Genomic DNA, 24,803 nt, shown 5'->3' on the forward strand with positions numbered 1-24,803 from the left:
CAATTCCCAGTCCTGTGTGATACACTCACTGCTGTAACCTATTCCCTGTACAGACCTGTCCCCAGATGCTGTCTCCCAGGCCGTAGCATCTGAGTCCCCATGACAGGTTATGGCCAGGGCCTGGTTAAAAGGCAGATTCATCGATGTGGAATGTGAGTATGTAGTGGAAACATTTCCCTCCCCTGACGCAAAGACCTCTCGGAAAGCTACGAGTCAACATTGGAGCGACCAACAGAAATCCTGGGACCACAGAGACGACTCCCCTGTCGTTTTTTCCCCCCTTTGTTAAGTCGTGGGCTGAGGGTGCCTTGATCCCAGTAGGAACAAGAGGGTGGAGGTCAGGTGAGAGAGGCAGAATGCAGGTAGGGTTGGAGGCTATGCGGTGGGCGATGGGGTGGGGGATTCCAGCCCCGGAACAAGTGGCCTTTGCTAAGGTTGGCTGCTCCCCTCCCAACACACCCAAGGGCTGACACTCGGAATGAGATTGACGGACAGTATTCCATGCACCTCCCCTCCCCAACCCCCAGTTGTCCTCTCAGACCAGGGAGAGTGCCACCAGCAGACCGGCTGTGATAGCCGTGCCCGCCCGGTCTGGGTGTGTACCGCCGCTGAACCTGACATTATAGACAGCCAGCACCTCCTCCAGCCCGTCTTCGCTGGCGATGCACCTGAACTCCCCGCTGCTCACTGGGAGATGACGGTTGAATATCAGTGGGCAGGAATCATCTTGGATGCTGCAGGAAAACCGATCCTCCTGGTTATAGCTCCAGGTGTACACAGCGTGGAAGGACTTGACTGGGCAGGGCAGGTAGAGGTAGGCAGGTGAATGCACAGTCAGCATTTTGGGCTCTTCCTTGAAAGGCATCAAACCTGGGGGCCATCAAGCAGAGAGATTCAGCGCAACGTTTGTTAGCACACAGGGATCCTGACCTCAATCCCACCCATTCCCACATGGCCCAGATGTGGGGGGGAGCTAGCCAGATTCCACCTCTCGCAGGAGAGAGGACCAGCCACGGTTGCAAATGGTGCTTGCCATCCAGGTAAGGGGTGGAGTATCCCACGACAATCCAGGCTTGTGGATGGTGGGACCGGCTCTGGGGAGTCAGGAGGGCAGTTACTCACAGCAGGATTGCAAGACCCTCGCAGAACAGGCACAGCATGGCGGTCGGAGACAGAGTAAAGCTCCCTCTACACTGTCCCCCACCCCCATCAAACACTCCCAGGACGGGGACAGCAGGGGGTGAAATTATAGAATCCCTCCAGTGTGGAATCAGGCCCTTCGGTCCAACAAGTCCACACAGACCCTCCAAACATTAACCCACCCAGACCCTTTCCTCGAACCTAATTTCCTATATTTACCCCCGACTAATCCACCCTAACCTGCACATCCCTGGGCACTATGGGACAATTTCCCATGGCCAATCCACCCTAACCTGCACATCCCTGGGCACTACGAGACAATTTCCCATGGCCAATCCACCCTAACCTGCACATCCCTGGGCACTATGGGACAATTTCCCATATCCAATCCACCCTAACCTGTACATCCCTGGGCACTATGGGACTATTTCCCATGGCCAATCCATCCTAACCTGCAAATCCCTGGGCACTATGGGACTATTTCCCATGGCCAACCCACCCTAACCTGCACATCCCTGGGCACTATGGGACAATTTCCCATATCCAATCCACCCTAACCTGTACATCCCTGGGCACTATGGGACTATTTCCCATGGCCAATCCATCCTAACCTGCAAATCCCTGGGCACTATGGGACTATTTCCCATGGCCAACCCACCCTAACCTGCACATCCCTGGGGACTATGGGACAATTTCCCATGGCCAATCCACCCTAACCTGCACATCCCTGGGCACTATGGGACTATTTCCCACGGCCAATCCACCCTAACCTGCACATCCCTGGGCGCTACAGGACAATTTCCCATGGCCAACCCACCCTAACCTGCACATCCCTGGACTCTATGGGACCATTTCCCATGGCCAATCCATCCTGACTCGCACATCTTTGGATTTTAGGGGGAAATCTGCACCCAGTAGAAGCCCACGCAGACACGGGGAGAATGTGCATACTCCACACAGACAGTCACCCGAGATTGGAATTAAACCTGGGTCCCTGGTGCTATGAGGCAGCAATGCTAACTACTGAGCCACCGAGCAACCCAAATACAGAGTAAAGCTCCCTCTACACTGTCCCTCCACCAAACACTACTAGGACAGGAACAGCACGGGCTTAGATACAGAGTAAAGCTCCCTCTACACTGTCCCCCCATCAAACACTCCCAGGACAGCACGGGGTTAGATACAGAGTAAAGCTTCCTCTACACTGTCCCCCCATCAAACACTCCCAGGACAGGGACAGCAGGTGGTTAGATACAGAGTAAAGCTCCCTCTGCACTTTCCCCATCAAATACTCCCAGGACAGGGACAGCACAGAGTTAGATACAGAGTAAAGCTCCCTCTACTCTGTCCCCCCATCAAACACTCCCAGGGACAGCAAGGGGTTAGATACAGAGTAAAGCTCCCTCTACACTGTCCCCCATCAAACACTCCCAGGGACAGCACGGGGTTAGATACAGAGTAAAGCTCCCTCTACTCTGTCCCCCCATCAAACACTCCCAGGGACAGCAAGGGGTTAGATACAGAGTAAAGCTCCCTCTACACTGTCCCCCCATCAAACACTCCCAGGATAGGGACAGCACGGGGTTAGATACAGAGTAAAGCTCCCTCTACACTGTTCCAACATCAAACACTCCCAGTCACAGCGGGTTAGATACAGAGTAGAGCTCCCTTTACTGTAGCAGCATCAGGAACAAACAGAGAGGCAGTGGCCACTGATATTATCTCTGGACTGTTAACCCAGAGAAACATGCGGTGTTGCGGAGACCTGGGTTCGAGTCCTGTCACAGCAGATGATGGAATGTGAATTCAGTAAAAAAATCTGGCATTAAGTGTCTCATAAACCCATTGTTGATTGTTGGGGAAACCCCATCTCGGGGAAGGAAGCTGCCATCCTTACCTGGTCCTGACTACACGTGACTCCAGACCCACAGCTCTGTCGTTGGTTCTTACCCGCCCTCTGGGCAATTAGGGATGGGCAGCAACCACTGCCCTGGCCAGCGACACCCTCATCTCGTCAATGAGATTTGCAGAAATCACCGCGTGAGGGACAGAAGGCCCATAGGGTTGGACGGTGCATTGTGAAGAGAGATGAGAATATGGCCGTGATAGCCCTCACAGTTGAATAGTCCGTGGCAACTTGTTGGTGATATGAAAGCTGGCCAGGAGATGACCACTCCAGCTGGAGTGGACACTTTAACGTGCAGCAAGTGGTTAGATGGGGTAGTGACGGAGAGTTATTTGCCCCAAGGTTAAAATTGAGCAGTCTAGGTCAGTAAATGAGATGGGGGGGTTACCTGCTTCACCATCGCAGACCGAGACGTTCAGCTGTTTAATACTCTGGAGAATCTCACTGCAGTGTTAAAAAATAAAACAGGATTACATCGAGGCCCGTGACCTGGTTAGATCTGAAAACGATACGTCTCAGTCAAATTCAGGTCGCGAAATGTTGCCTGGGTCAGAATGTGTGGAACTTGCCGCTCAGTTCCACGTTCTGTTTGAGGGCAAGGGCTGTGTTCAAAAAACAAGGACAGAAAACCCTCTCATACCAGGTATACTGTCCCCCCCCCCATCACACACCCCCAGGGACAGGGACAGCACGGGGTGAGATACAGAGTAAAGCTCCCTCTACACTGTCCCCCCATCAAACACTCCCAGGGCAGGGACAGCATGGGGTGAGATACAGAGTAAAGCTCCCTCTACACTGTCCCCCCATCAAACACTCCCAGGGCAGGGACAGCATGGGGTGAGATACAGAGTAAAGCTCCCTCTACACTGTCCCCCCATCAAACACACTCAGGACAAGGAAGCACGGGGTTAGATACAGAGTAAAGCTCCCTCTACACTGTCCCCCCATCAAACACTCCCAGGACAGGGAGAGCACAGGGTTAGATACAGAGTAAAGCTCCCTCTACACTGTCCCCCCATCAAACACACTCAGGACAAGGAAGCACGGGGTTAGATACAGAGTAAAGCTCCTTCTACACTGTCCCCCCATCAAACACACTCAGGACAAGGAAGCACGGGGTTAGATACAGAGTAAAGCTCCCTCTACACTGCTCCCCCATCAAACACTCCCAGGACAGGGACAGCATGGGGTTAGATACAGAGTAAAGCTCCCTCTACACTGTCCCCCCATCAAACCCTCCCAGGACAGGGACAGCACAGGGTTAGATACAGAGTAAAGCTCCCTCTACACTGTCCCCCCATCAAACACACTCAGGACAAGGAAGCACGGGGTTAGATACAGAGTAAAGCTCCTTCTACACTGTCCCCCCATCAAACACACTCAGGACAAGGAAGCACGGGGTTAGATACAGAGTAAAGCTCCCTCTACACTGCTCCCCCATCAAACACTCCCAGGACAGGGACAGCATGGGGTTAGATACAGAGTAAAGCTCCCTCTACACTGTCCCCCCATCAAACACTCCCAGGACAGGGAGAGCACAGGGTTAGATACAGAGTAAAGCTCCCTCTACACTGTCCCCCCATCAAACACACTCAGGACAAGGAAGCACGGGGTTAGATACAGAGTAAAGCTCCTTCTACACTGTCCCCCCATCAAACACACTCAGGACAAGGAAGCACGGGGTTAGATACAGAGTAAAGCTCCCTCTACACTGCTCCCCCATCAAACACTCCCAGGACAGGGACAGCATGGGGTTAGATACAGAGTAAAGCTCCCTCTACACTGTCCCCCCATCAAACCCTCCCAGGACAGGGACAGCACAGGCCAAGATGTCGAGTAAAGCACCCTTTACATCGTCCACCATTAAATACTCCCAGAATTTGGATAGCACAGGACTAGATTTAGAGTAAAGCTCCCACTACACCTTCCACCATGATATAGTCCCAAGACAGAGGTAAGAGTCATGTCTGAACATTTTACGTTGACAAACCGTTTGTTTGGTGTCCATCGTCTGGACCAGAAATGCAGTTCCTGCTCCTGCTAGACCGTGACTCTGTCTGAACCTGTTCAAAGATCATTAATGTTGGCGTCATGTGCCAGGTGTAGGAAGATGCTCAGTGTTTGTGTGATGGCAGGGATACAGTGGGCACAGGATGTAGTGAACGAGACACGGAATGGGAATGGTTAAACGAGCTTGGTCAGACACGTTACAAGAATAAGGCCAGTATATGCAGAGATGTACACTCACAACGAGCGAGTTTTGAGAAGATTTGTAGCTCGGGTTGAGGTTCTGGATGTAGGTTTGCGCGCGGAGTTAGAAGGTTCATATTCAGATGTTTTGCCACCGTACTAGGTAACATCTTCAGTGAGCTTCCGGATGAGGCACTGGTGGTATAGCCCAATGTGTGTGGGTTGGTGATTTCCTGTGGTGATGTCATTTCCTCTGGTGACGTCATTTCCTGTTCTTTTTCTCAGGAGGTGGTAAATGGGTTCCAAGTCAATGTGTTTGTTGATCGATCTGCAGATTGACTTGAATCCCATTGACTCCTCCCTGAGAAAAAGAAGAGGAAATGACATCAGCAGAGGAGATGGCATCACCAACCCAAGGAAACCCAAACGCATAAATAGAAAGCGGGCCATGCCACCAGTACTACATTCGGAGGCTAATTGTTACCTAGTAAGGTGATGAAACGTCTGAAAACGAACCTTCCAGCTCACAAAAAGTTGGTGTGCAGGTTCAGCAGGTAATTGAGGTGGCAAATGGAATCTTGTCCATTAACGCGAGAGAGACGGAGTTTAAAAACAGGGAGGTTACGCTGCAGCTGTACAGGGAGCTGGGGAGGCCACAGCTGGGAGTAACTGTGTCCAGTTTCGGTCTCCCCTCCTTGAGAAACTGAAGGGGGTTGGTGCACAGGGAGGGGGGATGTCACTCTGGAGTGGAGAGGGTTACCTCGGGAGGAGAGATTGAGGAGACTGAGCCCACACTCATCCGAGGGAGGGATCTGATAAAATGATGAAGGGCCTGGATAAGATCGAAGCAGGGAGGTTGTTCCCGCTGGAGGGTGAAACTAGAACGAGGGGGGGAGGGCGTACCCTCAAAATAAGAGGGGGGCAGATTTCGGACTGAGCTGAGGAGGAATCTCTTCACCCAGGGGCTTGGGAATCTGTGGGATCCCCCGCCCAGTTGATGCTATCTCACTGAATGCTTTTAAAGCAGGACTGATTTTTGACCGGCAAGGTTTATGGTGAGCAGGTGGGTAAATGGGTGAAACAGTCAGCCATGATCTGGAGCAGACTCGATGGGCCACATGGCCTACTCCTTATTCTATTTCTTACCCTCTTACCTACCTCTCAGTATCATTCTCCCTTCCAGCGACGGGCGCGCACGTCTTGCTGACCTGGTGCCACCCGCAGTAGGGGTCCCTGGCAGCGACACACTGCCAACAGGTGCTGCCGTACGCCTCGCAGTTCGCCAGCGGCAGTCGGACGGTCTCCAGGGGCGTCCCGACAAAGAGGTGCCCCTGGGCAGGAAAGAGTGAGAGAGGGGGTTAGCACCCAACGTGCCAACATCCTGGCATCTACTGAACACAGACAGCAAAGGCAACAGCCGGACTGATGGGGTTATCCATACCTTCGAGCCAATCCAGCACGGGGTTTCCCTTGCTCTCCGCTATCCCCCGATGATCCCCGATGTTTTTCCCAGTATCTGTTTCCTCGCTCCCCCCCACCCGTCCTTTCTACTCCATACCCTCCCTTCTTGAGGCACAGCGACAGGGAGGCACCCGTTCTGCACCGGTCCCCAGTGCGGCGCGTTACTCCGAGTGAGGTCAGCAATGGCTGTGTGAATAGGAAGGGTTGAGAGGGATTCGGGCCAAGTGCTGGCAAATGGGCCGAGATGAATTCAGGATGTTGGGTCAGCATGGATGGGTTGGACCGAAAGGGTCTGTTTCTGTGCTGTACATCTCTACCACACTAAATGGGACTAGATTAATGTCGGATATCTGGTCATCAAGTTGGACTGAAGGGTCTATTTCCATGCTGTACTGCTCTTTTGACACTAAATGGGACGAGATTAACGTAAGGTATCTGGGTCAGCATGGAGGAGTTGGGCCGAAGGGTCTGTTTCTGTACCCTACAGCTCTATGACTCTAAATGGGACTGGATTAAAGTAGGATATCTGGGTCAGCATGGAGGAGTTGGACCGAAGGGCCTGTTTCCGTGCCGTATAGCATGGAGGAGTTGGGCCAAAGGGTTTGTTCACCTCTATGATTCTATGACCTCCCGAAGTCAATCTCGAAACTGGTGGGGGTTGCATTCTGCACCGCTGACCCTCCCCTCCGCCATCCAGCCACTCTCCGCCGTCCATCTCCATTATTGCACTCGGCACGTGCCCTCACGAGACTTCAGCCTGACAGGGCAGGCCGAGTTTACATCGCGCCTTCAGCGTGCTCAAAACCCGCCCTCATCCCCACTACCGAGCGGGAGGAAACCCGGGCCGAGGTGGGACTGAGGCGGGCGGCGATGCAGCGTTCGCGACTGACCGAGCTGCGAGAGACGGTGATCAGACGCCTACCGTGCCTGGGTCCAGTGTCATGGCTGAGACTGGGGCCTCAGTCTGAAAGGGGCTGAGCTCCGAGATGATGAAGGATTCCCCGTCGTTGTGCAGAACTTTATGGATCTTCCCGTTCCCTGGAAGAGGAGAAATATAAAGCGTTTGAGGGAATTGAGAGCCTAATGAAATGCTTGTCGATGGTTGGAAAAACCCAGTTTCTTTAGGGTAGGAAACTGCCCTCCTTAGCTGGAATGGCCTCCACATCACTCTCGGCCTACACAGCAACATTGTTCACTCTGAATCGCCCTCTGGGCAATGGGGGATGGGCAATCAACTGGTCTGTGAGTAAAAAATGAGGTCTGCAGATGCCGGAGATCACAGCTGCAAATGTGTTGCTGTTCCTGATGAAGGGCTTATGCTCGAAACGTCGAATTCTCTATTCCTAAGATGCTGCCTGGCCTGCTGTGCTTTGACCAGCAACACATTTGCAGCAATCAACTGGTCTGGCCCATGAATGAAATAACAAAACACAGTGACACCAACACAACACGTACCTGTGCCAATGAACAAGACGGGATAGTAGTCGTGATTGGCCCCCTTGACTTGGTCTGCTGTGATCTTGGTGTAGCTGGTGTGCTTCACCACGTAGAGGGGCTGGTCTTTCATGGGGAGGATGGACACCTCGATCTCTGGGTGGTTCCTTATTGCTGTCAGGACGTTTCTCGGTACGTTGCTGATGCCGCACTGCAGCGACAGAGAGAGAGAGAGAGAGAGAGAGAGTGGAACAGAAGGGTCGCTCCGAGACAGGCTGACCAACGCGCGGAATGGGTTGCAGAGTGGAGAATGCTGGGGCAGATTTCCTTCCTGCATGCATCAGGACATCCACAAGAATGCCACATTTCACAGGGGGAGAGCAGCAGTGGCAGGAAGGTGCTGATTGGTTGGCTACTTTTGACTCTGATTGATCAGGGGGTTGCCGGGGAACAACTGTTGCCCCTTACTATTAGTTCAAGAAATAGAGTGATAGCCCGAATGTGCTCTATTTGCCCCCAAAGTGTGAATGCATCGACCCTCCAGCAAGCCCAGGAGGGTCATTTTGTAAAACCAATAAACTGTTGCTTGCTTTCAAATGTGGTATTCTTGCAAGGGTCCTGATGTCTGCACAGTGAGAGAACCCTCCACAACAGTTGTCCAGTTTCCATCTATATTCAAATATAGGAAACTGGAAAACCTGTCGAATGATTGATTCATCCCACTCAGGATTGGGAGGACCGGAAATATGGTGTCTCGGTGACATTCCGGTCTGTAACTCCCTCCCGGGTACAGGTTATTCTGTATATAAACCCCTCGATTAGATTCCGGTCTGTAACTCCCTCCCGGGTACAGGTTATTCTGTATATAAACCCCTCGATTAGATTCCGGTCTGTAACTCCCTCCCGGGTACACGTTATTCTGTATATAAACCCCTCGATTAGATTCCAGTCTGTAACTCCCTGCCAGGTACACGTTATTCTGTATATAAACCCCTCGATTAGATTCCGGTCTGTAACTCCCTCCCGGGTACACGTTATTCTGTATATAAACCCCCTCGATTAGATTCCAGTCTGTAACTCCCTGCCGGGTACACGTTATTCTGTATATAAACCCCTCGATTAGATTCCGGTCTGTAACTCCCTGCCGGGTACACGTTATTCTGTATATAAACCCCCTCGATTAGATTCCAGTCTGTAACTCCCTGCCGGGTACACGTTATTCTGTATATAAACCCCTCGATTAGATTCCGGTCTGTAACTCCCTCCCGGGTACACGTTATTCTGTATATAAACCCCCTCGATTAGATTCCGGTCTGTAACTCCCTCCCGGGTCCACGTTATTCTGTATATAAACCCCCTCGATTAGATTCCGGTCTGTAACTCCCTCCCGGGTACAGGTTATTCTGTATATAAACCCCCTCGATTAGATTCCGGTCTGTAACTCCCTCTCGGGTACACGTTATTCTGTATATAAACCCCTCGATTAGATTCCGGTCTGTAACTCCCTCCCGGGTACAGGTTATTCTGTATATAAACCCCCTCGATTAGATTCCAGTCTGTAACTCCCTCCCGGGTACAGGTTATTCTGTATATAAACCCCTGGATTAGATTCCGGTCTGTAACTCCCTCCCGGGTACAGGTTATTCTGTATATAAACCCCTCGATTAGATTCCAGTCTGTAACTCCCTCCCGGGTACAGGTTATTCTGTATATAAACCCCTCGATTAGATTCCGGTCTGTAACTCCCTCCCGGGTACAGGTTATTCTGTATATAAACCCCCTCGATTAGATTCCAGTCTGTAACTCCCTCCCGGGTACAGGTTATTCTGTATATAAACCCCTCGATTAGATTCCGGTCTGTAACTCCCTCCCGGGTACAGGTTATTCTGTATATAAACCCCGCGATTAGATTCCGGTCTGTAACTCCCTCCCGGGTACAGGTTATTCTGTATATAAACCCCTCGATTAGATTCCGGTCTGTAACTCCCTCCCGGGTACAGGTTATTCTGTATATAAACCCCGCAATTAGATTCCAGTCTGTAACTCTCTCCCGGGTACAGATTATTCTGTATATAACCCACCCCGAACCCAGCGATTAGATTCCAGTCTGTAACTCCCTCCTAGGGATCTGTTATTCTGTATATAACCTACCCCGAACCCCGCGATTAGATTCCAGTCTGTAACTCCCTCTCGGGTACAGGTTATTCTGTATATAAACCCCTCGATTAGATTCCGGTCTGTAACTCCCTCCCGGGTACAGGTTATTCTGTATATAAACCCCTCGATTAGATTCCGGTCTGTAACTCCCTCCTGGGTACAGGTTATTCTGTATATAAACCCCGCGATTAGATTCCAGTCTGTAACTCCCTCCCGGGTACAGGTTATTCTGTAGATAAACCCCTCGATTAGATTCCGGTCTGTAACTCTCTCCCGGGTACAGGTTATTCTGTATATAAACCCCTCGATTAGATTCCAGTCTGTAACTCCCTCCCGGGTACAGGTTATTCTGTATATAAACCCCTCGATTAGATTCCGGTCTGTAACTCCCTCCCGGGTACAGGTTATTCTGTATATAAACCCCTCGATTAGATTCCGGTCTGTAACTCCCTCCCGGGTACAGGTTATTCTGTATATAAACCCCTCGATTAGATTCCGGTCTGTAACTCCCTCCCGGGTACAGGTTATTCTGTATATAAACCCCCTCGATTAGATTCCGGTCTGTAACTCTCTCCCGGGTACAGGTTATTCTGTATATAAACCCCTCGATTAGATTCCGGGCTGTAACTCCCTCCCGGGTACACGTTATTCTGTATATAAACCCCTGGATTAGATTCCGGTCTGTAACTCCCTCCCGGGTACAGGTTATTCTGTATATAAACCCCCTCGATTAGATTCCAGTCTGTAACTCTCTCCCGGGTACAGGTTATTCTGTATATAAACCCCTTGATTAGATTCCCGTCCGTAACTCCCTCCCGGGTACAGGTTCTTCTGTATATAAAACCCTCGATTAGAATCCAGTCTGTAACTCACTCCCGGTGAGCTGTTATTCTGTATATAAAATACCCCAAACCCCGCGATTAGATTCCAGTCTGTTACTCCCTCCCGGGAATCTGTCATTCTGTATATAACCCACCCCGAACCCCGCAATTAGATTCCAGAGGTGTAACCCCCTCTCAGGGATCTGTTATTCTTGGCATATACCACCCTGAACCCCCGATTAGCTTCCAGTCTGTAACTCCCTCCCAGGGATCTGTTATTCCCGGTATATACCACCCCAAACCCCCGATTATATTGCCAGCTCTCGCTTGCTCGTCAGTGTGGGTACATGCGTAACAGCGTACCGTTCCTGGCTTTGGACTCGCTGGCAGATTGCCGGTGAAACCCTTTAGCTTGGGGTTTTTAAATGCCCCGTCTATGTCCGCCTGCGAGTAGGCGCAGATCGCACTGGCGTTCCTACAGGGAAGAGAATACCACAAGGATTAGTCGCACTGTGATTGTGACCAGGCATCGCATTAGTAGCTTAACCAGCGAAAACAGTCCCCCCGTTAAACCTTAACGTACAGAAGCAGATTTAGGCTTTGGGGAGGGAATTCCAGGATTTTGACCCTGGCGGGGAAATCCGTCCTCCCCCCCCCCCCCCCCCGGCACTCACCACAGGCTGGTAAAGATCCCGTACACCGTACTTCTCTGAGGCTCGCCTTCAACGAGGAGGACAGAGGCGTCTTGAATCCTGTTGAAGTACCTCAGCTCGGCTGGAAAGCCGCAGAGCAGTTGAGCCTTGAGGAAGGTCGTCCAGGAATCTTGGGTGCTCTTCGACGCTCCCTCGTCAACCTGTAGGAGGCGGTGGAGAGCAGAGAAAAATCAAAGTGGGGGGTGGGGTTCAATTTAAAGCGCAGTCACACCTTTGAGTGTTGTTGGAGGGCAAATGGGGGGAGTGAGATCTCACCGGAAGGCAGTTCTTATTCAATGGAAGTGCAGGCTTTGAAGAAACGTCATAGAGTCACAGTCCTAGAGATGTACAGCACGGAAACAGGCCCTTCGGTCCAACTTGTCCATGCCAACCAGATATCCTAAGTTAATCTAGTCCCACCTGCCAGTACCCGACCCATATCCCTCCAAACCCTTCCTGTTCATGTCCCCATCCAAATGCCTCTTAAATGTTGCAATTGTACCAGCCTCCACCACTTCCTCTGGCAGCTCATTCCACACACGTACCACCCTCTGCATGAAAAAGTTGCCCCTTAGGTCTCTTTTATATCCTTCCCCTCTCACCCTAAACCTATGCCCCTCTAGTTCTGGACTTCCCCCACCCCAGGGAAAAGACCTTGTCTATTCACCCTGTCCATGCCCCTCATGATTTCATACACCGCTATAAGGTCACCCCCTCAGCCTCCAACGCTCCAGGGAAAAACACGTCAAAAAGGTCCAAATCAGGGGAAGGGCTTTAGCCCGAAACGTCGAATTTCCTGCTCCTTGGATGCTGCCTGACCTGCTGCACTTTTCCAGCTCAGGAACGCCACTGGCTAATTTTAAGCCTAGAGCTGAAAATGTGTTGCTGGAAAAGCGCAGCAGGTCAGGCAGCATCCAAGGAACAGGAGATTCGACGTTTCGGGCATAAGTCCTTCTTCAGGAACAGGCTTATGCCCGATACGTCGAATCTCCTGCCCCTCGGATGCTGCCTGACCTGCTGCGCTTTTCCAGCAACACATTTTCAGCCCTGATACTCCAGCGTCTGCAGACCTCACTTTCTCCTCGACAATTTTAAGCCGACACTGCCATTTCAGAAGACTGCCTTCCGGTGAGATCTCGCTCCCCCATTTGCCCTGGAAGGGGGCAGCTCCAACAACACTCAAGAAGCTTGACACCATCCAGGACAACGCAACCCACGTGACTGGCACCACATCCTCTCCCTCCCCCACTGACGCTCAGTCGCAGCAGTGTGTAACGTCTACTAGATGCCCTGCAGCGACTCACCAAAGATCCTCAGGCAACGCCTTCCAAAACCACGACCACTTACATCTAAGAGGACAGGGACAGCAGATATATGGGAACACCACCCCTTGCAAGGTCGCCTCTGAGCCACCCACCACCCTGACTTGGAAAAACGTCGCCATTCCTTCACTGAAACCGGGTCGGAATCCTGGAATTCCCTCCTGAAGGGTTAGCCCACGTGAGCGAAGGCAGCTCACCCCCACCCCCCACCTTCTCAAAGGGGCAGCTAGGGACAGGAAGTAGACCTCCCCGTCATTCCCACAAAATGAATAAATAACAAACAGCCTTATCTCCAAATGTCTCTCAATTCTTCGCGAGATTAGTCTTCACGGATGGAAGGAGGGGGCCAGAGTTTCAGAATTAGGGTCAGACCCTTACGGGAGAAATGTTAGCAAGCATTTCTACACGGAGAGGGGGGGGAGAGGTTTGAAACAGTCTTCCACAAACAGCAGTGGACGACGGATCAGTTAATCTCAAATCTTAGAGAGGGAGAAACCCATGTCAAGCAAGTGTGTCGAAGGATAAGGGGTCAGAGGTCAGCCAGGGTGTTATAGAACGGGCTGAGTGGCCTACTCCTATATTTGAGGGCATCACTGACACAGACAAAATGTATCCCCTGTCCCCAATTGCCCCTCAAACAGATTTGTCTGGCTTTGGGAGGGCAGTTAAGGGTCAACCCGATCGCTGTGCGGGGGTCGGGGATCATGTGGAGGTCTAGACCGGGTAAGGATGGCAGATTCACCCCCTCCCCCATCCGTGATAGGATTTTTTTACAACACTTAACAGCGGTTTTGTGGTCACCAGGACCAGTTCATCGCCCCAGTGCTTTCAGGGATTGAACTTTGTGAATTCCATTCTCTCCCCGAGCAGAGGGTTTGTAGGTGGGGGGGGGTGTATGGCCCCAACAGGTCAGTTAGAAAGCTCGCCCATTTCCCGCTCTAGCCTCAGCTGAGGCTGTACTATCAGAGAATTGCTTCAGGCCTATAACGCCCCCAACCCGCCCCACTCCCTTACCCCCTCTCCCCCTCCGACCTCACCACTGCTACCGCAATGGGACGGGGCAGGATGTTTAGACATCTACTCCGCCATTTGATATGCACCAAATACAGTCATGTGCATGGGTCCTGGTCAGCAGTAACCAAGACCGTCATGGACAGAGGCCTGTGTCTGTATTTTACTGGGACTGTAATGGACAGAGGAGTCTGTTTGTATTTTACTAGGACTGTAATGGACAGAGGCCTGTGTCTGTATTTTACTGGGACTGTAATGGACAGAGGAGTCTGTTTGTATTTTACTGGGACTGTAATGGACAGAGGCTTCTGTCTGTATTTTACTGGGACTGTAATGGACAGAAGAGTCTGTCTGTATTTTACTGGGACTGTAATGGACAGAGGCCTGTGTCTGTATTTTACTGGGACTGTAATGGACTGACGAGTCTGTATTTTACTGGGATTATAATGGACAGAGGAGTCTGTCTGTATTTTACTAGGACTGTAATGGACAGAGGCCTGTGTCTGTATTTTACTGGGACTGTAATGGACAGAGGAGTCTGTTTGTATTTTACTGGGACTGTAATGGACAGAGGCTTCTGTCTGTATTTTACTGGGACTGTAATGGACAGAAGAGTCTGTCTGTATTTTACTGGGACTGTAATGGACAGAGGCCTGTGTCTGTATTTTACTGGGACTGTAATGGACTGACGAGTCTGTATTTTACTGGGATTATAATGGACAGAGGAGTCTGTCTGTATTTTACTAGGACTGTAATGGACAGAGGCCTGTGTCTGTATTTTACTGGGACTGTAATGGACAGAGGAGTCTGTTTGTATTTTACTGGGACTGTAATGGACAGAGGCTTCTGTCTGTATTTTACTGGGACTGTAATGGACAGAAGAGTCTGTCTGTATTTTACTGGGACTGTAATGGACAGAGGCCTGTGTCTGTATTTTACTGGGACTGTAATGGACTGACGAGTCTGTATTTTACTGGGATTATAATGGACAGAGGAGTCTGTCTGTATTTTACTAGGATTGTAATGGAGAGAGCTGTCTGTCTATATTTTACTAGGACTGTAATGGACATAGGACTCTGTATTTTACTGGGACTGTAATGGAGAGAGGCCTCTGTCTGTATTTTACTGGGATTGTAATGGACAGAGGAGTCTGTCTGTATTTTACTAGGACCGTAATGGACAGAGGAGTCTGTCTATATTTTACTGAGACTGTAATGGACAGCAGCCTCTGTCTGTATTTTACTGGGATTGTAATGGACAGAGGAGTCTGTCTGTATTTTACTGGGACTGTAATGGACAGCAGCCTCTGTCTGTATTTTACTGGGATTGTAATGGACGGAGGAGTCTGTATTTTACTAGGACTGTAATGGACAGAGCAGTCTGTCTGTATTTTCCTAGGACTGTAATGGACAGAGGAGTCTGTCTGCATTTTACTGGGATTGTAATGGACAGAGGAGTCTGTATTTTACTGGGATTGTAATGGACAGAGGAGTCTGTCTGTATTTTACTGGGACTGTAATGGACAGAGCAGTCTGTATTTTACTGGGACTGTAATGGACAGAGGACATGGTATTTTACTGGAATTGTAATGGACAGAGGAGTCTGTCTGTATTTTACTGGGACTGTAATGGACAGTAGCCTCTGTCTGTATTTTACTGGGACTGTAATGGACAGAGGCGCCTGGTATTTTACTGGGACTGTAATTTACAGAGGAGTCTGTCTGTATTTTACTGGGATTGTAATGGAGAGAGGCCTGTGTCTGTATTTTACTGGGATTGTAATGGATAGAGGATGCAGTATTTTACTGGGATTGTAATGGACAGAGGAGTCTGTCTGTATTTTACTAGAACTGTAATGGACAGAGGAGTCTGTCGGTATTTTACTAGGACTGTAATGGACAGAGCAGTCTGTCGGTATTTTACTAGGACTGTAATGGACAGAGCAGTCTGTCTGTATTTTCCTAGGACTGTAATGGACAGAGGAGTCTGTCTATGTTTTACTGGGACTGTAATGGACAGCAGCCTCTGTCTGTATTTTACTGGGATTGTAATGGACGGAGGAGTCTGTCTGTATTTTACTAGGACTGTAATGGACAGAGGAGTCTGTCTGTATTTTACTGGGATTGTAATGGACAGAGGAGTCTGTCTGTATTTTACTGGCACTGTAATGGACAGAGGCGCCTGGTATTTTACTGGGACTGTAATTTACAGAGGAGTCTGTCTGTATTTTACTGGGATTGTAATGGAGAGAGGCCTGTGTCTGTATTTTACTGGGATTGTAATGGATAGAAGATGCGGTATTTTACTGGGATTGTAATGGACAGAGGAGTCTGTATTTTACTGCGACTGTAATGGACAGAGGAGTCTGTCTGTATTTTACTGGGATTGTAATGGACAGAGGGGTCTGTCTGTATTTTAGTGGGACTGTAATGTACAGAGGAGTCTGTCTGTATTTTACTGGGACAGTAATGGACAGAGGAGTCTGTATTTTACTGGGACAGTAATGGACAGAGGAGTCTGTATTTTACTGGGCCAGTAATGGACAGAGGAGTCTGTATTTTACTGGGACTGTAATGAACAGAGGAGTCTGTCTGCATTTACTGGGATTGTAATGGACAGAGGGGTCTGTCTGTATTTTAGTGGGACTGTAATGGACAGAGCAGTCTGTCTGTATTTTACTCGGAGTGTAATAGACAGAGGAGTCTGTATTTTACTAGGACTGTAATGGACAGAGGGGTCTGTCTGTATTTTACTGGGACTGTAATGCACACAGGCCTGTGACGGCACTGACTGGGCCTGTAATGGATGTGAGCCTTACCTTGCAGACGCGTCCAATGCAGGACCTGACAGCTCTCTCTGAAGCCTCATTACCGTCAGTCTCACTGAAGAGAAAGTAGATCTCGTCCTTGCTGCTGTCCTTCATTTTAATCCAGGCGGCTTCCACAAACCCCGGCGCTGAGAATGGAAGGGGCAGTCATTGGTCACACGTTAACAGCAAAGTCTCAGAAAGTGGGGGGGAGCCAGGGATCCAGGCCGCGCAGGAGAGGACAGGCCTGTGTGTGTTCTGACAGAGACAATCGCAGAGACAGGACCCTGGACCGCATTGGCCCTGGGAAGGGTTGGCCTGGATCGAGAGGAAGGCAAAAGTGAGGACTGCAGATGCTGGAAACCACAGCTTAGATCAGAGTGGCGCTGGAAAAGCACAGCAGGTCAGGCAGCATCCGGGGAGCAGGAGAATCCACGTTTCGGGCAAAAGCCCTACGTTAGGAATGGAGGCAGGAAGCCTCCAGGGTGGAGAGATAAATGAGCGGAGGGGAAATGAGGACCTGGATCGAGAGGTGGACACGTCCTGTGCTAGCCCCTGAGTCACAATCCCACGCTCTGCACCTCGGGGCCCATCTCCCAGCTAACTCTGCTCTGGAGATAGCGCTGTGTCTTGTATCAGTCAGTGAGGTGTCTCCTCTCTCTCTCTGTCTGTCTCTGTCTCTGTCTCTCTCTCTCTCTCTTTGTCTCTCTCTCTCTCTCTCTCTTTCTCGCTGAGTGTCTCTCTCTCTCTATCTGTCTCTGTCTGACTCTCTATCTGTTTCTCTCTCTCTGTCTCTCTCTCTCTATGTCTCTCTCTCTCTCTGTCTGTCTGTCTCTGTCTCTCTCTCTTTGTCTCTCTCTCTCTCTCTCTCTCTTTCTCGCTGAGTGTCTCTCTCTCTCTATCTGTCTCTCTCTGTCTGTCTCTCTATCTGTTTCTCTCTCTCTGTCTCTCTCTCTTTCTCTCCCCCATCCCTCCCCCACTGTCTCTCTCTCTCTCTGCCACCTCCACTCTGACCCCTCTCTCTTCCCCCCCCTCCCCCTCTGTCCCCCTATCTCTCTGTCTCCCGCTCTCCCCCCCAACCCCTCTCTGTCCCTCTTTCTACTGCCCCCAACTCTTCCCTCTCTCTCTCTCTCTCTCTCTCCCCCCCCACCCCTCCCCTCTGTCCCCTCTCTCTCTGTCTCTCTCTCTCCCCACAACCCCTCTCTGTGTCCCCCTCTCTCTCCCCACCCCACCCCCTCTCTGACCCTCCCTCTCTCTCTCTCTCTATCTCTCCCCCCTCCCCCTCTCTGTCCCTCTGTCTCTCTCTCTCTCTCTCTCTGTCTCTCTCTCCCACCCCACCCCTCTCTGTCCCTCTCTCTCTCTCTCTCTTCCCCCTCCCACCCCTCGCCCCCCTCTCTCTCTGGTTTGTCCCACATTTACCTTGAAGCCATTTGTCTTCAGTCCTCAGGCTCCTCAGCCGTCCGTACCTCCGCTGGATCGCACCATTGCCCAGTAAGGAGTCACTCGTTGCTGAGTACAGGCTTCCCTCTGTGGCCAAGAGGATCGAGAAAGGTTAGGGTGTAATCCAACCAGACCTGTGGTGCCATTCACTTCATTAACACTGGGGTACAGGAAGCCAGTCCCACTCACCCAGCCAGGTCCCTGTGCCTAAGGGTTAGGGCTAATCCCAACGCAGGAGCAGCTGTGTTTGGGTATGTCAGGACAGAGGGCAGCGCTGAGACAACACCACATCGCTGTGCTGTCAACTCAATCCCACTGGACCCAAACCCCTTCCCATTCCCTCCCACTGTACACAATCCCAATGGACCCAAACCCCTTCCCATTCCCTCCCACTGTACACAATCCCAATGGACCCAAACCCCTTCCCATTCCCTCCCACTCTCCACAATCCCAATGGACCCAAACCCCTTCCCATTCCCTCCCACTGTATACAATCCCAATGGACCCAAACCCCTTCCCATTCCCTCCCACTGTACACAATCCCAATGGACCCAAACCCCTTCCCATTCCCTCCCACTGTACACAATCCCAATGGACCCAAACCCCTTCCCATTCCCTCCCACTCTCCACAATCCCAATGGACCCAAACCCCTTCCCATTCCCTCCCACTGTATACAATCCCACGGACCCAAACCCCTTCCCATTCCCTCCCACTGTACACAATCCCAATGGACCCTATCCCCTTCCCATTCCCTCCCACTGCACACAATTCCAATGGACCCAAACCCCTTCCCATTCCCTCCCACTGTAACAATCCCAATGGGCCCAAACCCCTTCCCATTCCCTCCCACTGTACACAATCCCAATGGACCCAAACCCCTTCCCATTCACTCCCACTGTACACAATCCCAATGGACCCAAACCCCTTCCCATTCCCTCCCACTGTACACAATCCCAATGGACCCTAACCTTTGTCCATGTTACCCCTGACAGAGATCCTGTTAAAGCCCGGTGTGGGGTGCCATTGTACTTCAGAGACGGTGGTTCTGAGGAAGGAGTGGGTGTCGTTCCCTTGTGTAAATCCTCCCCCACCCCACCTCCATGGCGAGGGTGCATGTGCCAATTGGCCTTACTGGGGGCCAGAGCTTGTCTTAACCCAGGAGGAAGGCCCAGGGGGTGCTGTCTATCATCAGCTTCCAAAGCCAGCAGTCCAACTGAGGTCTCCCACCCTCCCTCTTGGAGGGAGCCGGGAGAATTGTAGAATGTGTTTTGTTCCACAAGTTAAAAGTTACTGAACGCTCTGTGTGAAATAAAGCAGAAGACTTGCATTTGCATAGCAGCCTAAGGGCATCCCTTTGTACTTTACATTCTCTTGAAGTTAGAAATAACATCACCGTAGTCCCACACTCTCATTAGAGAGAGAGAGAAATGGTTTTACACTGAGGCTCCCCCTCCCTCAGGCAAGGGGAGAGGTGGAGAAGGAGGGACCTTTGTGGTTACCTCAGCGGGTGCGGGATCTGTACCCACACTGTTGGCATCACTCTGAGTCACCAACCAGCCCACTGAGGTGTCACCAGGCTCCGATTCACTGATGCACTGCAGGGCATGAAACAGTCATTTCTGCACAGGAAGATCCCAGAAACAGCACTCAATGTTTATGCAAACAGGAAATGATGCCAGAGAGGGAGGGACCCTTCCTTCCTGCCTTCAGGAGATCGTTTCCATCCACCTGAGGGTTCCTCCTGTTTCAAACACTCCCTACAGTGTGAAAACAGGCCATTTGGTCTACCACGTCCATCCTGATCCTCTGTACATCGATCCCCACAGTCACACCCCCTGCCTATATACCTATATCTCGGCATTTCCCATGGCCAATCCACCCTAACCTGCACATCCCTGGGCACTATGGGACAATTTCCCATAGCCAATCCACCCTAACCTGTACATCCCTGGGCACTATGGGACAATTTCCCATGGCCAATCCACCCTAACCTGTACATCCCTGGGCACTATGGGACAATTTCCCATAGCCAATCCACCCTAACCTGTACATCCCTGGGCACTATGGGACAATTTCCCATGGCCAATCCACCCTAACCTGCACATCCCTGGACACTATGGGACAATTTCCCATGGCCAATCCACCCTAACCTGCACATCCCTGGACACTATGGGACAATTTCCCACGGCCAGTCCACCCTAACCTGCACATCCCTGGGCACTATGGGACAATTTCCCACGGCCAATCCACCCTAACCTGCACATCCCTGGACACTATGGGACAATTTCCCACGGCCAATCCACCCTAACCTGCACATCCCTGGACACTATGGGACAATTTCCCACGGCCAATCCACCCTAACCTGTACATCCCTGGGCACTATGGGACAATTTCCCATGGCCAATCCACCCTAACCTGCACATCCCTGGGCACTATGGGACAATTTCCCATGGCCAATCCACCCTAACCTGCACATCCCTGGGCACTATGGGACAATTTCCCATGGCCAATCCACCCTAACCTGCACATCCCTGGGCACTATGGGACAATTTCCCATGGCCAATCCACCCTAATCTGCACAATCATGGCCCATGGGAGGAAACTGTAGCACCTGGAGGAAACTCACACAGTCACCCATGGCTGGAATCGAACCCAGGTACCCAGTGTTGTGAGGCAGCAGTGCTAACCACTGAATCTCCGTGCCACCCAGTTCCCATTCTGCTGTGAGACAGCGGCCCCAACAATACAGCACTCCCTTGGCTCCACGAGTCGCCATAGCAACTGAGACACGGTGACCCGGCAGTGGGTACCATGCCCACTGACAGCCTTCATCTGGGTGATGGCGTTACTGACCGACGGCGATGGTGGCGTGCGGCTGGGTTGGCGATGGTGGTGAGATCCCTCTCCCATCATTCACGATCCCGTGCCCTTCTCTGTCGGTCGCCAACTGCGTCCCGTTGTCGTGCTGGAAGAGAAGAAACCGAAAGAGGTGGCTGGGGGAGTGGTCTCGCTCTGGAGAGTGGTCCTGGGCAGGGAGTGGCTCTACCAGCTTAACAACGGGCTAGGGCAGCATTGTAGCCAGTGTGGACCACAGCAAGAACTCACAAAGGGATACCAATAGACCCAAGTGAAATGGGCAAAACTGTGGCGGATGCAGTTCAGTGTCAGCAAGTCTGGGATTATTCATTTTGGAATGACAAGGACAGAGCAGAATAATATCTTGTTGGCTTAAAGTTCGTCTCGTGAATGAATCTTAAACCCTCACTCAACCATTGCCATCGAAGTCGATAGGGTGGCGAGGAAGGTGGATGGGACGCTTGTCTTTATTGGTCGGGGAATTGAGCACAAGGGTCAGGACGTCATGTTGCAGCTTTCTCAGAGTTTGGTGAGAGTATCGCGTTCAGTTCTGGTCCCCACATTACAGGGAGGATGGGGAGGGTCCTGCAGAGGTTTCCCAGGATGCTGCCTGGATTAGAGGGGACGGGCTATAAGGAGAGGCTGGAAAAACTCAGGTTGTTATCTCGGGAGCGTCAGAGGCCGAGGGGAGACTTGATAGAAACCGGTAACACTTTGAGATTCATAGATCGGGCTGAGGGGTCAGAATGTCTTTCCCAGAGTTGAAATGTTTAAAACTAGGGGGAGGGGTGTATTTAAGGTGAGAGGGGGACGTGAGGGGCAGGGTATTTACACAGAGTGAGGCAGGAGTCTGGAACCTGCTGCCAGGGGTGGTGGGGGGAGCAGATACAATCAGGTGGGGGGGTTTACGGGGCTTTTAGATAAACACATGGAGAGGGAAGGAATGGAGGGAGATGGACCAAGGGCAGGCAGAAGGGAGGAGTTTAACTTGGGGTCAGGTTCAGTACAGCATTGTGGGCCGAAGGGCCTGTACCCTGTGCTGGACAGTTCTACCATTGATCAGGGTAATTTCCTGGTGGTTTGAGGTCAAATGCAGTCGAGGTTCAAGGGCGTACAGATGCATCGATCTCTAAAACACCATAAACAGGTACGGAAAATAAATCCAGAAAGCTAAAGTGAGTCTTTACAATGAGAGGACCGGAGATGTAGACATTATTTCACAGTTATAGAAACCCCTGGATAGACCCCACTGCGAGCAGATTTGTGTCCCACACCTCAGGAAGGATAGATTCCCTTTGGAAGGAATACCATGTAGGTTTATAAGAATTATAGCTGAAAATGTGTTGCTGGAAAAGCGCAGCAGGTCAGGCAGCATCCAAGGAACAGGAGATTCGACGTTTCGGGCATGAGCCCTTCTTCAGGAATTCCTCATTCCTGAAGAAGGGCTTATGCTCGAAACGTCGATTCTCCTGCTCCTTGGATGCTGCCTGACCTGCTGCGCTTTTCCAGCAACACATTTTCAGCTCTGATCTCCAGCATCTGCAGTCCTCACTTTCTCCTTGTAAGAATTATAGCTGAGCTTCAGGGGTTCAGTGTCGAGGGAAGATTACACACATTAGGCCTGTTTTCTGGACGATTTACAAGGTTAAGAGGTGATCTGACGCAAGGTATGAACGGGAGAAGACAGGGGAGATTTTCTATTGGTTGGGGATTCGCAACATAGTCTGAGAATGACTGTCTGACGTTCAGGAGAGATGTTAGGAAGCAGTGCTCTGCACAAAGGGTTAATAGAGGTTTGGAACAACCTCCCACACGCTGTTCGGGTTGTTAATTTTAAATCTGAGCGCTAACTTGTTGTTCGGCAAAGGGTTACAGGCTGAAGGCAGATCCTTGGAGTTAGGCCGCAGGAGCAGCGAAACAGGCTGGAGGGGCTGAATGGCCTCACTGCGAGAACCGAGGCTGAGATTTGATTTTGAGGATAAGTTAACGTTGGCGTTTCTCTGTGTTTACCAGAAACCAGCAGCTGGGATTTCCGGCGTGGGTCCCACAGATGATGATGGTGCTGACGTTCAACCTCTCGATCACGGTTATCACGTTCCGGCAGAGGTCCTGGGGGGATTGGAACGAGAGCCCAGAGTCACAGTCGGCACTGACTGGGTCACCCCGCGCTGACGAATAAAGAAACGCTCCAATCCTGCCCCAACCCCCTCCCCCCCCCATAAATTGAGTCCCAGGCTTTTCGGTGGGCGCTAGGCCTCAGCAGGAGTGAGTTCAGCTCCACCAGCTCTTTTGAAGTCTGAAACTGGGCTGGGATGCAGGGAGCCTGCTAGGTTGGCACTGTGGGGCGCTGGGGTGGGTGGGGGACAAGGGCAAAAATGATAAAAAGACCCTGGCCTGGGCACCCGAGAGCTGTGGCAGCTCAAGGAAAGTGGGCCTAGCCACCGCCTCCAGGACAATAGACCACGTCCAAATAAAACCAACGTCGGTGTAACTCAGAGTAGTTTAATCTTTCAGAGCTCGGTGCAGTCCAGAGAAGGGTCGCTCGGCCTATCCCAAAGACAGAGGGGACTGTCCGATGAGGGAGAGGTTGAGTCGGTTGGGGCCTGTACCCGTTGGGAGTTTAGAAGAACGACTTTATTGGAACGTACAAGATTCTCAGGGGGATGTTGACAGGGGGAGGATGTGTAGAGGGTGCTCCCACCTTGTGTGTGTGTGTGGGAGAGGGTCTGGGGTCCAGAGGAGGCATCATCTCAGAGAGAGGGGTTAAAGACAGAGATGAGGAGGAATCCCTTCTCTCTGAAGGCAGTGGAATTCTTAATTAGGAAGGGGATGGAGAGTTCGGGGGGAGAAAGGCAGGAAATTGGGAATTGAGGATGAACAGACTTAATGGACCGAAGGGTCTCTTTCCACTTCTCTGTCTGATGGTCTGATTCCAAGATGCTAACCCATTCGGAGTCTCAGATCTGAGGGGCACCACCCCACATCTCTTTGTAGACAGAGAGGGGCAGCAGTTTCTTCTCACTGAGGGAAGTGAATCTGAAGAATTCTTTCCCGCAGTGGGCTGCTACAATCAGAACTGGGAGCTGGCGTAGGCCATTCGGCCCCTTGAGCGTTCTCTGCCGCGCGATACGATCACAGCTGATCCCATCTCCCGTTGGTTCGCTGGAAAACCCGGTCAACCCATGACTTGGCCGAAAAGAAAATCTGTCTCGGAGTCAGCGTCCCAGCACCCTGATGAATCCCACAGATTCATCACCCTCCTGTCATAAATCCCCTGTCCCTTATCCTAGAACCATGACCTCTCATTCTAGATTGTCCTAGACGAGGAAACACCCTCCCCATGCCTTTGTGAACGCACTTAAGCATCTTGTACGCCTCAGTTCCTTCTGCCACCTGGATGAGCAGCATTTATTCATGGTTATGTGACTAGGAAGGGGATGACATTAGGTTAGGATATCTGACCAGCACGGACATGTTGGACCGAAGGGTCTGTTCATGACGGGATTGGCAGGTAAGCAGGAGTTGAGATGTGCAGGTTAGGGTGGGTTGGCCATGGGAAATTGTCCC

At 51.3% G+C, this 24,803-nt stretch overlaps 1 protein-coding gene across 1 annotated transcript; it reads right to left on the minus strand.

The window, feature by feature from the left end:
- Positions 1-535: 535 nt before the first annotated feature.
- si:ch211-113g11.6 (uncharacterized protein LOC559008 homolog) lies at positions 536-24,384 on the minus strand. The gene is made up of 12 exons (XM_060820635.1): positions 24,367-24,384; positions 23,247-23,345; positions 21,234-21,345; positions 18,359-18,466; positions 16,952-17,088; positions 11,784-11,962; positions 11,473-11,584; positions 8,153-8,342; positions 7,620-7,735; positions 6,395-6,567; positions 3,435-3,490; positions 536-870 (listed from the first exon to the last, which is right to left on the minus strand). The coding sequence occupies exons 1-12, from the start codon at positions 24,382-24,384 to the stop codon at positions 536-538; spliced, it is 1,635 nt and encodes a 544-aa protein (XP_060676618.1).
- Positions 24,385-24,803: the final 419 nt, after the last annotated feature.

This window comes from Hemiscyllium ocellatum, chromosome 50 (assembly GCF_020745735.1).
Source record: "Hemiscyllium ocellatum isolate sHemOce1 chromosome 50, sHemOce1.pat.X.cur, whole genome shotgun sequence".
Taxonomy (NCBI): Eukaryota; Metazoa; Chordata; class Chondrichthyes; order Orectolobiformes; family Hemiscylliidae; genus Hemiscyllium; species Hemiscyllium ocellatum.

What these genes read in the sequence shown, in the direction of transcription:
- si:ch211-113g11.6 (XM_060820635.1), bottom strand. An exon ending in GGGATCTTTACCAGCCTGTG is followed by an intron (nt 11,585 to 11,783) that starts GTGAGTGCCGGG and finishes TCTTCCCTGTAG; the next exon opens with GAACGCCAGTGCGATCTGCG. An exon ending in CGTCTTGTTCATTGGCACAG is followed by an intron (nt 7,736 to 8,152) that starts GTACGTGTTGTG and finishes CTCCTCTTCCAG; the next exon opens with GGAACGGGAAGATCCATAAA.